The sequence below is a fragment of the Odontesthes bonariensis genome, chromosome 3 (assembly GCF_027942865.1).
Source record: "Odontesthes bonariensis isolate fOdoBon6 chromosome 3, fOdoBon6.hap1, whole genome shotgun sequence".
NCBI lineage: Eukaryota > Metazoa > Chordata > Actinopteri > Atheriniformes > Atherinopsidae > Odontesthes > Odontesthes bonariensis.
This window is the reverse complement of record NC_134508.1, coordinates 16970646-16984761: the sequence shown is the minus strand read 5'-3', so window position 1 is coordinate 16984761 and position 14116 is coordinate 16970646. Positions and strand designations below refer to the sequence as shown.

Genomic DNA, 14116 nt, shown 5'->3' with positions numbered 1-14116 from the left:
ATATCTGCATTTTTCTATATTTTTGTGTTTATGTTTTTGTCCTTTCCCGTTTTGCATTTAGGAAGATTCACATCAAATTGTCAGAGCAGAATTGTGTGAAATGTCTTCCGTTGCCGTTAACAATTGCAACATATTAAGAGATCAGTGTATTAACTAAAGGGTAGTTACAAATTAAAGTGACTTTATACAAATGTGAAGGATAGCCATTGTCGTCTGAATATTGTCACTTTACTGACGCATACAGTACTGTGACTATGCAAAGCAATTAGCTTAGATTAATTCTTATTCAAATTGGGCGATACATGCAAATTCATTCATATTTGTAAATATCACCTAAATTGAACTAATCAACATATTTGTTTTACGTTCCTTGCAAGAGCGGAGTCTCTTCTGCAACATCCAAATGTTGATCTAGCTGCTGCACATTTTGAAACATACAATGAGTTCCTCTGAATGAACACTCGTTTGTAATGGTATCTCTCACAGATTTAAAAAAGAAATGTGCAAGCAAGGTGCAGTGTAAGAAAGATGAGAGAGTAAGGGTTCATGTGTGAGCCTCCATGAATTTATACTCACACATGCAGCCTGTTGGACACTCTCCAGCAGGTGTTTGGAGGGAATGAGGAAGTCCAGCAGGCACTGCAGTGCATCACCGTGGTAACGTTCATCAATGGTGCGAAACAGCTGGCTGAGGACGATGGGTGCTGTGGCCTCAAATGGTGGGAAGAGGGCCGACAAGGCACTCTGGATAGACAGGTCCAGAGATTCTGGATTCTGTGGGACAAGAAGAGAGGAAGGTGAGCAAGTTTCAGTTTGGGCTGATGTTTATTTTACTGTCAACAATGAAGTAAAAACACACATTTAGATAATTAAGTTTTATATTATAACAGACTGTCCTTTTTATCAGGCAATTATCGAATAATGAATCTAAAATGAGCCACTTGAGGACAACACTCTTAATAGACAGGGCTTAGCTGGAAACAATAGGTTGTTTTTGGATTAAGTGCTTTATAAACCAGTGGTAGGATTCGAAAGGTGATTTTAGCACTGGAGTGATTTGTTTAAATTTCAGTGTTCATGTAAGAACTCTCGCTGCTGTATTCTGAATGAGTTGAAATTGTCCCGATTGATTTGATAATCCTGCAAATAAAGCGCTACAGTCGTCAAAAACCTGCTTGCAATGAATACATGAATCGATTTCTCTGAGTCAGTTTGAAATGTGCGCATCAAAACTGAGATCAGCGTAAAAAAAAAAAATAATAAAAAAAATCAGGGGTTCTGACTTGCTCACGTGTTTCAGAGAGAGTGAAACAGCTATGAGCTTTTTTTCTGCCTCTGCCTATTTAGACCAACAAGAATTCCAGTTTAGTCTCCATTTAGTTTGAAAAACATCAAAATAACTATCATTGATTCAGTTTAGCAGTTTGAAAACGGAAGTTAGATCATCATAGATGATTAGATGACATGGTAGCATCATCAGCAGTTGTTTCTCTGCCATTTCAATTTTTGGAAAATATTATATCAAGCGCGTGACCTTTTGTGCAAGTGAGACCGATGGCATTCTGTTTAAAATCACCCAAAATTAAAATTTGATCAAACAGCTGGGATTTTAGAAAAAAGCTCACCTATTTTTTCTAGGAGGTCATGTCTTAGTTAAGGAAAATGATAGACGGTAAATATATGAGCGGAGATGGAATTAATGACATTCCTCAATATTCAAAACTCAGAAAACTGTCAAGACACAGATTTACTAACTAAATATGTTATGGTACACAACAGCAATCCAACCACTCCAATGTATATACGGCATTATTCCTTTGGAATTTCATGTCATAATCAGTATTCACAATGATTGCTCAAAATCAGCAGGGGAGCGGTGCATATAGACAGCTGTTTTTTCCAGGCTCAGACTTCCGTTTCTTTATTTGTTCAGTGCTCGGGTTAGAGGAGACGATAACACTCTTGGCAAGCACTGAAGCAGCACCCCCTCTGACTTAAACATCAAACATGAAGAATATGAGTAACAAGAATAAGCAAACCGATGAAAGAAGTTCCACTCCGCCTCTTTAAGCATCACACAAATCTGTGGAGCAGCCAGGAGACAGAGAGGCTGTTTATTCTCAGTCGTACACTGCTCTTGCAAGATCATTATTTTCATTAATTTATTAATCTATTTTGTTTTGTCTGAGACCAGTCCTGGACTCCATATCTGAGGCACGTGAAGGAATGTGAACCAGAAGAATATTAATTTCAGGGCAAATAAATGTTCCATTACAGTCTCCCTTGTATTACATAATTAAAACCATGTGATTCCAACTGTTGTGGATCAAAATACTGATTTCAGAATTGATAAACAGTTTAAATAACTATTCAATTTACTCAAGTGTTTTATTTTTGGACACCTGCTTTTAATATTTTCAGTTAATATTATCATGATTTTGACATGTTAAAAAAAGTTTAAAATAAGTATATTAAAGAAGCCCGTTCTGCCCTCAAAAGCCAGATCATGTGATTCTTACTCATACTTTTGTTAATCTGTTGGCCTTTAAGATATTCTCAACAACGGCTTCACATAAAGGGTGCTCTTTCAAGTTCCATGTGTGGTCACACTTGTGTGAGAACCGGTAACCGAGACAATGAATTACAAAGGTGAATGTTTATTTAGACGTAACTTGTTTTAAATATCACTTATTAAAAGGGAGAAAAAAAAACTACAAGGAGCCAAAACAAGTCCGAAACAAATGCTCTTCACTGCAAAATGGCAGATGGTTTTCCAAACCTTTGACCATTTGCTGTGATGATTTAGAATCTCTTTTGGGATTTAAAGTGAGAAACAAAAGAAAATAAAGTACTTTGCATGGGCACGCTGTTGGATTATACTTTTTTATCATTAAAAGGTAATATCAGCAAGGACAAAAAAATTAATAAGCAAGCCTATTCTGACCATTTTAAACTTTAAAATAGAGTTTATTAAGTCTTTCCTGCATGACTAAACACAGCTTGCTTCATGTCTGACCTTGATAGATTTAATTGAGCTTTTGTAATCAGGGTGTATACAGGTATAAACAAGTTAAATTTAATATTTTTTAAGACCTTTTAATACCACTTCTAAATGAAATTTAAGACCAAACGTACGATGGAAATACCAAGTATTTCCAAGTAAACACACTGACAGTATGGTAAAATGACAAATGACGGCTGAGTTTAAGAACATCGACTGAATGTGTGTCATGCGAAAAGATCACAAAAATGTCATCACTGTCCTAAATTAAAGTTATTACAATATTTTCAGAACATTTAAGTCCCATGAACAAATGCTTATAAAATCAAGTAAATATATTAAAAATAAAAAATAAAAATACTGTTCCTTTAGAGCAAAAAGAAAAATACACAAATATTTAAGACCCATGCAATCTGAATTTAAGACAATTTAATACTTTTTAAGGTCTTATTTTCAGGAAAATTGATTTACGACTTTTTAAGACTTTTTAAGGACCCGCGGCCACCCTGGTAATTGAAGCTGACCAGAGTTAGCATCAGATCTAATGCAGAGTGACAAAGCAGCATCTTTTTTCAACACAAATGCACATAAAGACACGACTGTTTGTGACACCGCTTGTGTCAAGCTGTACACATGGCACTTGATTTTTGCTGTAAGAACAGGTCTGCTTTGAATATTCTTCTGAATGCCTGCATGGACAAAATACTAAAACCAGCTGTGCTATTGGTGAAGACCAGCTAAACACATGGAAACTATTCAGATGAAAGGAGAGCATCTTTAAAGCACTTTTGGTGAACCATCTTGATCATAAGCATGGCTTTGAGTTGGGGGTGTTATGAGATCTGAGATCAGAGTGGATTAGTGAAACAGCCAGTGTCATGACGACTAAAGTCAAACAGGTCTTGTCATTTGGATGTCAGTTAGCTGTAATTTGTCATATAAAACAGGCTATGTGCCTTTAATCTTTAAGTCCATGCTTAAATTGTGAAATTTGAAAACTGTTTTTCTTAATTAATATGTTTTTAAAAATCCCATTTATATTGTTTAGAAAAAAAACAATCCAAAAGAAATTTCAAATACTGAACTATATGGCTGCCAAAATGATTCCTTTGTGAGAGGCAGGGCAGGACAGGTCACCAGTTCATCACAGGGCCACACAGAGACAAACAACCATCCGAGCTCACACTCACTCCTGAGGTCAATTATAGCCTCGTTTCCACTATGCAGTCGGGTCGGGTCGGTTCAGAACGGTTCGCTTATTTCAGTGTTTCCACTACCACGAAAGCGTACCGGTCCCATGGAACCCGTTACCATTTTTCTAAGCCTTCTGCTTGGGGTACCTAGCACACAGGACCAGTTCCAGGCTCTGCTTTCCGTTGTTGGTGAGGAGGCAGTGCAGCGGGAGCTCGATGGCGCTGTGCGAAATGAAAACGTTTTCCAGCTGATTGCAGCAAAAATGGCAGAGAGTGGTTTCAACTGGACCGCGAGCCAGTGTCGCATTAAGCCGAAGAAGCTTGGAGGTGGTTCGAAATTATGGATGTTATTTGTTATTTACGCTTCGGCACGCACTCCGCCCGCCCACCCCTGAGGGTCCCCTTTGTACAGTGGGAACGCAAGCTGACCCCAAAACGACCCGTACCGTACCGTTCTGAACCGACCCGCACCGGGCTGCATAGTGGAAATGAGGCTTTAGAGTCACTTATCGACCTGACGTGCATGTTTTTGGGTGGTAGAAGCAAGAGTACCAGGAGAGAACCCGGAGCAGGTATACAGGGAGCCCTCTGGCTGTGAGGCGACGGTGCTAACCACCACACCACCGTGCAGCCCAGAGGTGCAATACAGAAGAACTGGACAAATGAAATTGTAGCTACGCCAGATAGAATTAAAGACTGAAAGGATTCTTCAGTTCAGCATGAGTTTGAAAAATTTATGTCAATAGTTCAGGCATCACATGCACCAAACCAAAAATAATAACCCAAATGTGTTCAGGAGTTTTACGTAATCATCCCCTGAAAACACACAAAAACACGGAATTATAAATACAAATGCAAAAAGTATTTGTCAGACTCACAAATGCTTCCAGATGCTACTAATTTGCATAAAATTACCCTACATATTCACTTTCAAAGTACATCCTCAGAACATCCTCCTCTTTAGACAGTTTAATGTTAAGCATCTGTCACATTTCAGATTGGTGCTAGAGAGAGCTGTAAAATATCTTTCTGAAGATTTTTCTCATTCAACACTAAACAGGTACTGATATGTAAAATTGTTAGATTATAAAATGCTACCATTAGTTATGAAGAAAAGTCACAAGCGCCATGCTGAACTGACAGTTGAAAAGAAGGACCTGGCACTTCTTTTGGATTTAGAGAGGTCTTCGCTGCCAACTACAGCATGAGTGCTATTCACGCAGTCAGTTCTCAGTAGCCTGCTGTGTTACAGTAATCTCCCAGTCCTACAAAGGGCTCTGCTATTAGCTCCCTCTTTTGTTTACCTTGATGACTGAAGCAGGACCAGAGGAGCTTAGGGTAAACACAGCAGCTTCAAAGACCTCACAGTGGGTAACACTGGGACAGTTTGGCAGATGTAGAAGCATTTGTGCACGCTTTAAACATAACACTTTAGAAACAAAATGTGATACATTTCCAGCAGTAGTTTATCATCATCAGAATATTTCAGTAGATTTTTCAACTTTGTTTAACATTTAATTTAGAGTAAGTTAAACTATATTTTTCATTTATTTACAAGGTGATTTTGTTCAAATGAGCTAATGTTGACCAAGAGCAGATAGTGTAGGATGTTGGAATAAAATCAGTATCAATATTTGAGAGCTTACAGTATTCTCAATCTAAGCACCCTTGTAGTTATGGCATGTCCTCCGTTGGAAAGTATTCCTTCCTTTTTTCTGATTGGGCACATCTGTCACAATAGATGAAATGGAGAGCAGAATACCTTTGAGGCAGGCTCTTGAATGGTAATGCATCGCAGCTGTTTTAGACTGACTGCAGCCATTGAACTTTGGGTTCTACTGTATTTCTCAAAGCTAATGGTAAACCTGAAGTCATATCTAATAAAACACAGCTCAGAGAGCTGGGAAATTTAGTTATTTCAGTCCACGTGTTTTGTTTCAGTGGGTGCAGTTTGGCTGTGTGCTGGCATAGATGCACAGATATCTTTGAAGATCCTACAAATGTATTAGATTTATTTATAATAGAGGAGAAAAACCTAATGAATTAGAGGTAAATTGTGAAAAATGCATAAAATTGAATCATTTAATTCATACAGATGAACACAAATCATACAATTTCATACGGACATTTAACAATAATAATACATAACTTTAAAAGTCATTTCTTACAGAGGGAGGTTTATTTTGTGCCTCAACTGGTGTTGTTTGCTGAGAGTTGGGACTAAAAAAAACAGAAAACTAGAAAGTTTATTTTAAGATGGTAGAGGTTCTATTTCTAGGGAAGCCATGATGTTTTCTGAACCCTAACCAAGTTGTTTTTTAAGCTTTCCAGATTTCAAATCCAGCTTTAAAAGGAGCAACTCTTGAGATAACCTTAGCTTAAGTCAGCTGGACCCAGTTCAGACTGCCTAACCAGCTAAATTAATTGAGGGAGGGTGACTGCTGGTGTTGTGAGTTCTTATGTATCTCATTACCTCAGGCATTACCAGACATGTCAAACAATCTTGAACTTTAAAAGGTTCAGTCTGAATTCCTCTATGACAAGCAAAGAACAAAGGAGCAAATTGTGTCCCATTTGTTTGACAACTGTGAACATAACCTTTAATCAATCACATATATAATCAAAGTCACATTTGTAACAATAATTCCAATCAGTTGTACAATCCTAGATAAACTAGGCATATGAAGCATAATGTTAGTTTGTTACTTGCAGAATTGATTACGCAAGCTGCTTTTGATCTGAAAGTGTTCATCCAGAACTTTAGGGTAAAACTTCTCAGGGTAAAGTTTGTACCTGTAACACCGTGGGAACATATGGAATAGTTGTGAACATTTGCTAACCACAAATGGTGTCACAGTGATCACATTGCAGTGAGGTAACATTGCTGTTGACATATTTAATGTCGGCTGTGTGACCACACTGCATGCCCACAGTTTTCACATGCCATCTTCGTCATTGTTTACATGCCTCCCTTTGCTAACACAGCAATCACACAGAGTGCATGGTCTTGTGCCCTCTTGTAACCTTGCATTGCTTTCCTGTATAATTGTGCAACTTTCACATATTTGAATAACTGTTATTGAACAGTATCAAAGACTATTCAAAAGACTATTAAAGTTAATGGATAATTTCTCTACATAATGATAACAGTTATTTTTCCCTTTTATATACTAAAGTGACTAGCCCATACAGAGATTTGCTACCTATTTACAAAAGTATCTGACTAAAACAATCAGCCTCTGCAAAGCGTTTAGTTAAGCATGAATCCCAAACCTTTATCTAGCTCTGCAGAGACTGCTGCTTTTGATCGATGTCCAGCTGACCACATTCCACCACTGCCTCCTCTTCACATTCACTGCAAGGGGATTCCCTCTCCCTTCATTATTGTCCAGCGCAGCCTGTGATTTAACTCTAGAAAGAGCTTCAGTCTCCAACAAAGGTCATTGTTTGACCTGAATGGTAATGCTAGCATGAACAAGAGGCATTTGTTTTAAGGGTTCACTCTTTCTTTGTCTTGTCCACCATTCAGACTCCCCAAGGTTTTTTTTTGCAGAGTTTGCTATTGGGCAAATAATTATAGGTTTCACCAACCTGCCCCAGGCTGTGGTTAAAAGAAAACAAGGTTTTCCCGCAAATTTTAGCCAGAGTATAAACAAACTGTCAAGACATGTATCGCACGATGTGTATTTGTGTCATCACCACGACGAGTCAAGATTAGCAAAGTTAAGTTGACAACAATGGGATCGTGAGAGAGGTTAACCTTAACTAAGAGGACACAGCTCTTAATGTGGCATGTTGAAAGCATTGTGTGGATTTCTCTTTTCTGATTGCCTCTTGAAATTCCTCATAAGAAGTGGACTCTCACTCCACCTCCAGCGACAGTTAAGACCTGCCATTAACCTGATTATGGCATGTACAGTCTTGTTGATACATCTAAAAGCTGACCAACTCACCTTAACAAAAGACAGTCACATTACTGACACAGGAAAAAGCAAAAACATTGCCACAATACAGCGCTGTCAATTTAGGTTTCCAGAAATGCAAATTATCTCAGAGCTCTTTGTCTCTTGAATCATTTCTCTTATTCTGGAAAAGCCCGTGTCTCATCATCAGCCAGAAAAATATCCACCACTGGATGTTGTATCTTTGCCCTGGAGACTAAAGTTCAACTCGTTTATTTTTGCCAAAGACACTGAGTTCTTGTATCTTTTGAGTCCACTCCAAGACTATTGTATTTTTTCATTTCATCATTTACTTTCATTCTCACTCACTGCTTGGCTGAGTTTAAGCAATAAAACGACTTGGTTTCAGATGAGAAAAGTCATGATCTTGCCTCAGTTACAGCCTTTTAATGTCCTGTGCATTTCTCCCAAAGACTGTGACATTGGTTTCAGAAACGCTGAGGTTTTACATGTAATGTCAATGCCTAACCAGTGGCTGGGTTGGTTTATGACACCTACAACCATACTCATTTGATTCTCTTTATCTCATCTTTCTTTCTCTTTAATTGTGGTTCAAAAGAGTCATAGTAAATGTTTTTTCAGAGCATGCTTTGATCTTACTGGTTTCCACCAAGTCCCAAAACTAAAACAATGTTGTGTCTTGGAGCAATCGCATAGTCATAATCAAAATAGCAGAATTAGTCACAGTCTTATCCATATCGGAATCAAAAACATGTGACCAGGGTCTCTCAGTTACTCCTTCATAAACATTCAGTATTCTCTGTTTGGTGATGACACAGCTCTGCCTTCTGTTTAAGAGAGGCTCATTCGCCACCCAAAATCCTTTTGATGAATAACACAGCTCCTATGAGACAAAATTCCTATGTCATGTCTTTAAGTTCCTTCTGCCAAGAGTAAACTGCATGTTTTGTTCACACATAAAGTTTGTTGTTCAGTGGAACCCCAGCTCTGTTTGTAAAAGAGCACATAAATACTGTCAGATTTCTGATTGCCACCTTTTCTTTGTCTCCAAGAATGCCAAACTAGAAAGTTTCAACAGTCTGTGGGTGAGTTGGGATTCAATTACTCAAACGGCTCATTAATTCAACCTGAATCTGCTCGTAATGAGCAGTGAGTACAAAGTTTGCAACTTGAACGACTCAAAACAGCACTGCAGTAGACAGTCATGCTGGAAGAAACTCGTGGGATAATGAACCAAATGTGTTAGAATCCAGCATAAATCTCTGCTGTCATCTCTTTCAGAAAAACATTCTCTGACTCACAGCTACAATTCATGTCAAGTGTGACATCAATGAAAAAAGAGTTTATAAAGCTGAAACTTTGCCTGCATCCTTAAACAACCCTGGGACCCTGAGCGTGGAAAGACTCAATAAAATATTCTCTTTCTTTTGTCTTTTGTCATGCAACCACAGGATCAGATAGGCAATAAGTCAAATGAGTTGCCCAATGTCCACGAAGATGACTGGTAAAGACATTCAGCAGTGTTTGCACTGGTATGCTATAAAGCACTTCAGTAAAAGATTAAATGGCGTCTTTCCACCTGTACATTTAAGAGAAATAAAAATATAGTGTTTAAAAAGCTCCCACAGAATTTTTTTTTTTCTTTAATGTCTCCACAGCTGATTCTTTCAATAACCACTCCCATTTAATGTGAGCCAACAAAGACATCTGGAAAATTATCAGGAATAAAATGTTTAATGTTTTCTTTTAGGAAACTGAAAAACACCCTAATGGCTCCCACAATGAGATTAATCTAACTGACCAAGAAATTAGCAAAGTAATACATGTTAAAGGAGTTTTGTGAAGTCCATTAATCTGTTACACATAGGATGTGTTAGCATGTGTGCTTATTAGGTAATGCTGCAATGGCTCCAACAATTCAAGATTTAATGCATGCTGAGAACTGGCTCACAAATAGTTTAAGCACGCACATTTTTTTCCAAGAACACATTGCTATGACACTGTTTTGAAATGCACAACAAAGTGTCTGTTGAGTTTGACCCACTTTTCCTATACAAAGATAATAAACATACTGAAAATACACTTCACAGCTCCAGAATGTGGACTTGCTGACTGAAGAAAAATTAAACTTTTCTGGATCACACAGCTCCAAAAGGCAGATGTCTATAATCGAGGGGCCAGCAACAAAGCTTTGTAAGCATCTAAAGTGTGTCTTTTCTTTTCCATGTGTCCTTTCCTGATTTTGGAGTCTGGTAGAAGAGCTCACCTGGCACAGTGATAGTGAACATTACCCTGATTCTTTTCATGATATTTTATGTTAGTTAAGGCAGGTAGGCTACTGGGTTCTTTAATTAAAAGCGGGTTCGAAGCATCTTTGGATGTCTATTTCCAGCATATTGATTTCATATTTTTTCCCATGTTTACCAATATCAGGGGAAATTATTTTCATACCAAGCTTCACAAATGTTGTTATACAGATTTTGGAGTTTTAAAAGCATTTTTCCTTCACAGTCAATGGAAATTAGTGGCAAAGGTGCTAAACAAAAACTAGACTGTACCAAGGATTAACATTGACCTAAGAGGCACTACAAGTAAAAACCAGCTTTACTCAACTGCAAATATATTTGTCTTAAAACATGTAATTCTTGTGTTTGGCAATAACATGAGAGATCCCATTAACTTTAAGCCATACTGTTCCAACTGCCATATTAAATTTCATTCAAATATTTAAAGATTTCTCACAGGCCAAACTTGAAACAGGCCATCCTCACACCAAATCTCATAAAGATAATTTTTATCGGATTTCTAAAAGTATTTGTCTATGACAGTCAATTGAGATTTGCTACCAAAGATGAAGTGATATCATATCTCAGCAGTGGTGTCATGTATTGAATCACTGCATGAAATTGGTTTCTCTTCCCAAAACTGCAGGGGAAAAAAACTGTTTTCCTTTTATGTTCAGCATGATCCGATCACATAGCCATGGCCATGTCACTATTTAAATAATACCTGTTTGTCTCAGTAGAGATTTGGTAAAGTCATAGCAAGAACAGCAGTACACATATAATTTGAATTAAGGATGAGATTTGACTTTTTATAGGCAGTGCAGGAACCCTTTTATAACTGTCTCATGGATCTCACAAAAAGGGTCACAGCTGTGACTGTGTAAAGCCAGGTCAGTATGCCCTAAGTCAAACTAAGGGATACTGGATACTCTTCCACAGTATGCAATAAGCTAATATAATATACAACAGTCTAATCAGCGTATGCATGCAGCCTGAAACGCCAATTTACAGATTCAAAGCTGCAATAATCAATATTTCATATTAATAATGGATCAGAAAACGTCATGTGTGTGGAAAGGGGTTGCTTGTTAAGATAAACTTGAAATGTATAACTGAATTCTCTCTACTCAAGGTGATATTTTTGTAGCTACCAGCTCATCTGTTTACAGTTTGTAGTTCGCAGCTTAGCTGCTAAACTGTTCATTGAGTCTTGCTTATTTCATGCATATAACTAGGCTATTCTTAGCAAAAGAAAATGTCCAATAAACCAACTACCCAGCATGAAACACTTAAGCAAACTTGTGAACATTGACCTAGTGGATCATTTAACAGCTAAAGATACAGATAGTTTTGGCGGGGAGGTAAGATTAATAGAGACAGACATTATCTAAATTACGTGTTTCTTTCTGCCATCATGCTCTTGGTTTTATTAACTAACTCATCGACCAACTCGTATTGAACTTACCCACATCCCCATGTTTACAGTACACTGAAAAGAAAAAGCACATGCTGCTCTAAGACCTCTATAAGAAAGTGCTTGACCTTGCCAGTGAATGAATGACTCTTGTTTGTCATTGCCACACAGTAACTAAATGCAAATACAATGCACACCGGCAAGACAGGGATCTGGGTTTTGTTAGAGAGTTGAGTGTTTACCCAAGATAGAAACTCCTGGCCATACACAGTGCAGTAATCAGATTTTTTTAGACTCTGCAGGCTCATATGACTGTAAGTCGGGGTGGTCGCAGAGGAAAACATCACTCATGTTATAAGTAAAACAAACAGCTAGGGCTGTTTAAGCTGCTCCAACAAGTGTGCTGCAGTGGATGGGAAAGGGGTATGATGATCAACCGAGTCTGAACTTCTGCAAACATCCTTCATTCCTACTTGCTGTAAAACTATTACTTATCTTGCGTGCTTGGTTAAATTTTATGGGTTTGTTTGATTTCTGTATGAAGGGGAAATGTAAGTTCAGTAAATAGAAAGCTGAAAATACCGAAGAATGTGTGGTATTTTATGTAAAATGTGCATTTGGCCACAAGATAAGTATGCATCATTGTTTTTAATGTACAGTTTTTACAGCAGCAAAAATAAGAGGGGGGTAAAAATTCCATACCCGTTTGTCTAACATGTCGCAATCTTGTGGCTCACTTGTCTTTGATTAGAATCTATTGTGACTGGGATTAGACCAGTCCTCTCCAGTCGTAAAAAGCACTCTGGTTTGAACTTTTCAAAGACTCAAACACTGAACCAGAGAATCCATTATGTGCTCATGCAAAGCAGTCAAATCTTTTATTCACAAAAAACACTCTCCACTCACTGAAGTATGTGTGCCATCCGCATCAACTAAGTTGTAATCAAAAGACTTACAGAGTGCAAACAAAAGACAATGCGCCTCCCTCTTTCTTTGGCAGTTTGCAGATACTTAAAAAACTTTAGATGCTGCGAGCTGTTGATGTAAAGCAGTCCCACCAACTGCGCTCAGGGTATGAAAAAGATCCTACATTCATTATGTGCAGACTTTTGTCGTACAGATAAAGTCAAATAAAGATAACACGAGAGCAAAGAATATGCAGTGGTATAGTGCATGATATTTTTCAATGGGAAAAGAAATCCTAAAAGTAAAGTTATTCCTCATTTTTCATTTGTCTTTTGGTGGGCTTGTGTGTAAACAACATATCACGGTGATTAACTTCACCCACACATGGTTAGCAAAGCCGCAGACACAAACAAAGTCACTTGTCCAAGCAGAAACGCACTTTCTGAGCTAGTAGCTACTGGGTCAGTGGAGCACCTTGACTCCAGAGCCAAAAAAATAACAATGGACAGGAAGGACACACGGGAGATAAAAATAGACGTTACTTTACCATGTTTGTTCGAGTTTCTCCTCTAACAGGCAGAAAGTTGTTTTCATTTTTGGTCCTGATAATCCTCTCCAAACAGCCTCCCTTGGCTCAGAGTGAGGAGACTTGCCATGTTTAGTACATCAACAACAGCAGCTGGCTGAAGACCATCCACATGACAGCGTGTTGTCTTGATTGAAAAATAAGTAAAGTCAACTCCATTCTTTGGAGAATGTGGCACAGAGACACATCAACTGTGAAGCTGCCTGTTGATCCTTCAGCTCCTCTTTCACTTCTCTTTCGCTTCCCCGGTTCCTCTGAGTGTCGGGGGTGAGGGAAGGGGAGAAGGAGGGAAGGAGAGCTTGTCTGAGAGGGGGAGGAGAAAAGCATTGCCTTTCAGAGGAAATCCCCCTGGAGGCTTTTCAGAGTTTTTTGCTCTCTCTCAAACATACAGGCTTTATCACACACCCACAGACACAATGTGCCTCAAAAAGCATTCTCCAACACACTTTGACTGTGCTTTATCTCTCACTGCATGTCATATAAGAATATAAACATTTCTGCTTTCTTGTCTGCCATGCATGTAAACATATACTTGCATGAGCACAGAGATACAAGTACACTCTTTTGGCCAAGAGTTACAGAAATCCAGCCCCTCGTTTGTGGCCCCTTTCTTTCTATTTTAATCGCAGGGAGCTTTTAGAAGACTAAGTCAGTCTTTCTTCTCTCCCCTTTTACCTCACAGACTGTCTGCTCCAGGCTTTCTCATATCCTCTGTTCAGCAATTGTCTTCCGGCAGACTGCCCAGTGTTTGAGTCATATCAAAGGGAGAGACAACAGAGGGATTCCCTGCAGAGGTCCAAGCCAAGCA

General features: G+C 38.4%; 1 protein-coding gene across 4 annotated transcripts in view; it reads right to left on the bottom strand.

Annotated features, from left to right (window-relative positions):
- quob (quattro b) overlaps positions 1-13568 on the bottom strand; it is a 28491-nt gene extending 14923 nt beyond the window's left edge. For all 4 annotated transcript variants that reach the window (XM_075460554.1, XM_075460556.1, XM_075460555.1 and 1 more), the window contains exons 1-2: positions 13270-13568; positions 577-774 (exon numbers count right to left, since the gene is read on the bottom strand). In XM_075460554.1, coding sequence (XP_075316669.1) covers positions 577-774; positions 13270-13272 — 201 coding nt within the window. In that variant the 5' untranslated portion in view covers positions 13273-13568. The remainder of the gene's footprint in view (positions 1-576; positions 775-13269) is intronic.
- Positions 13569-14116: the final 548 nt, after the last annotated feature.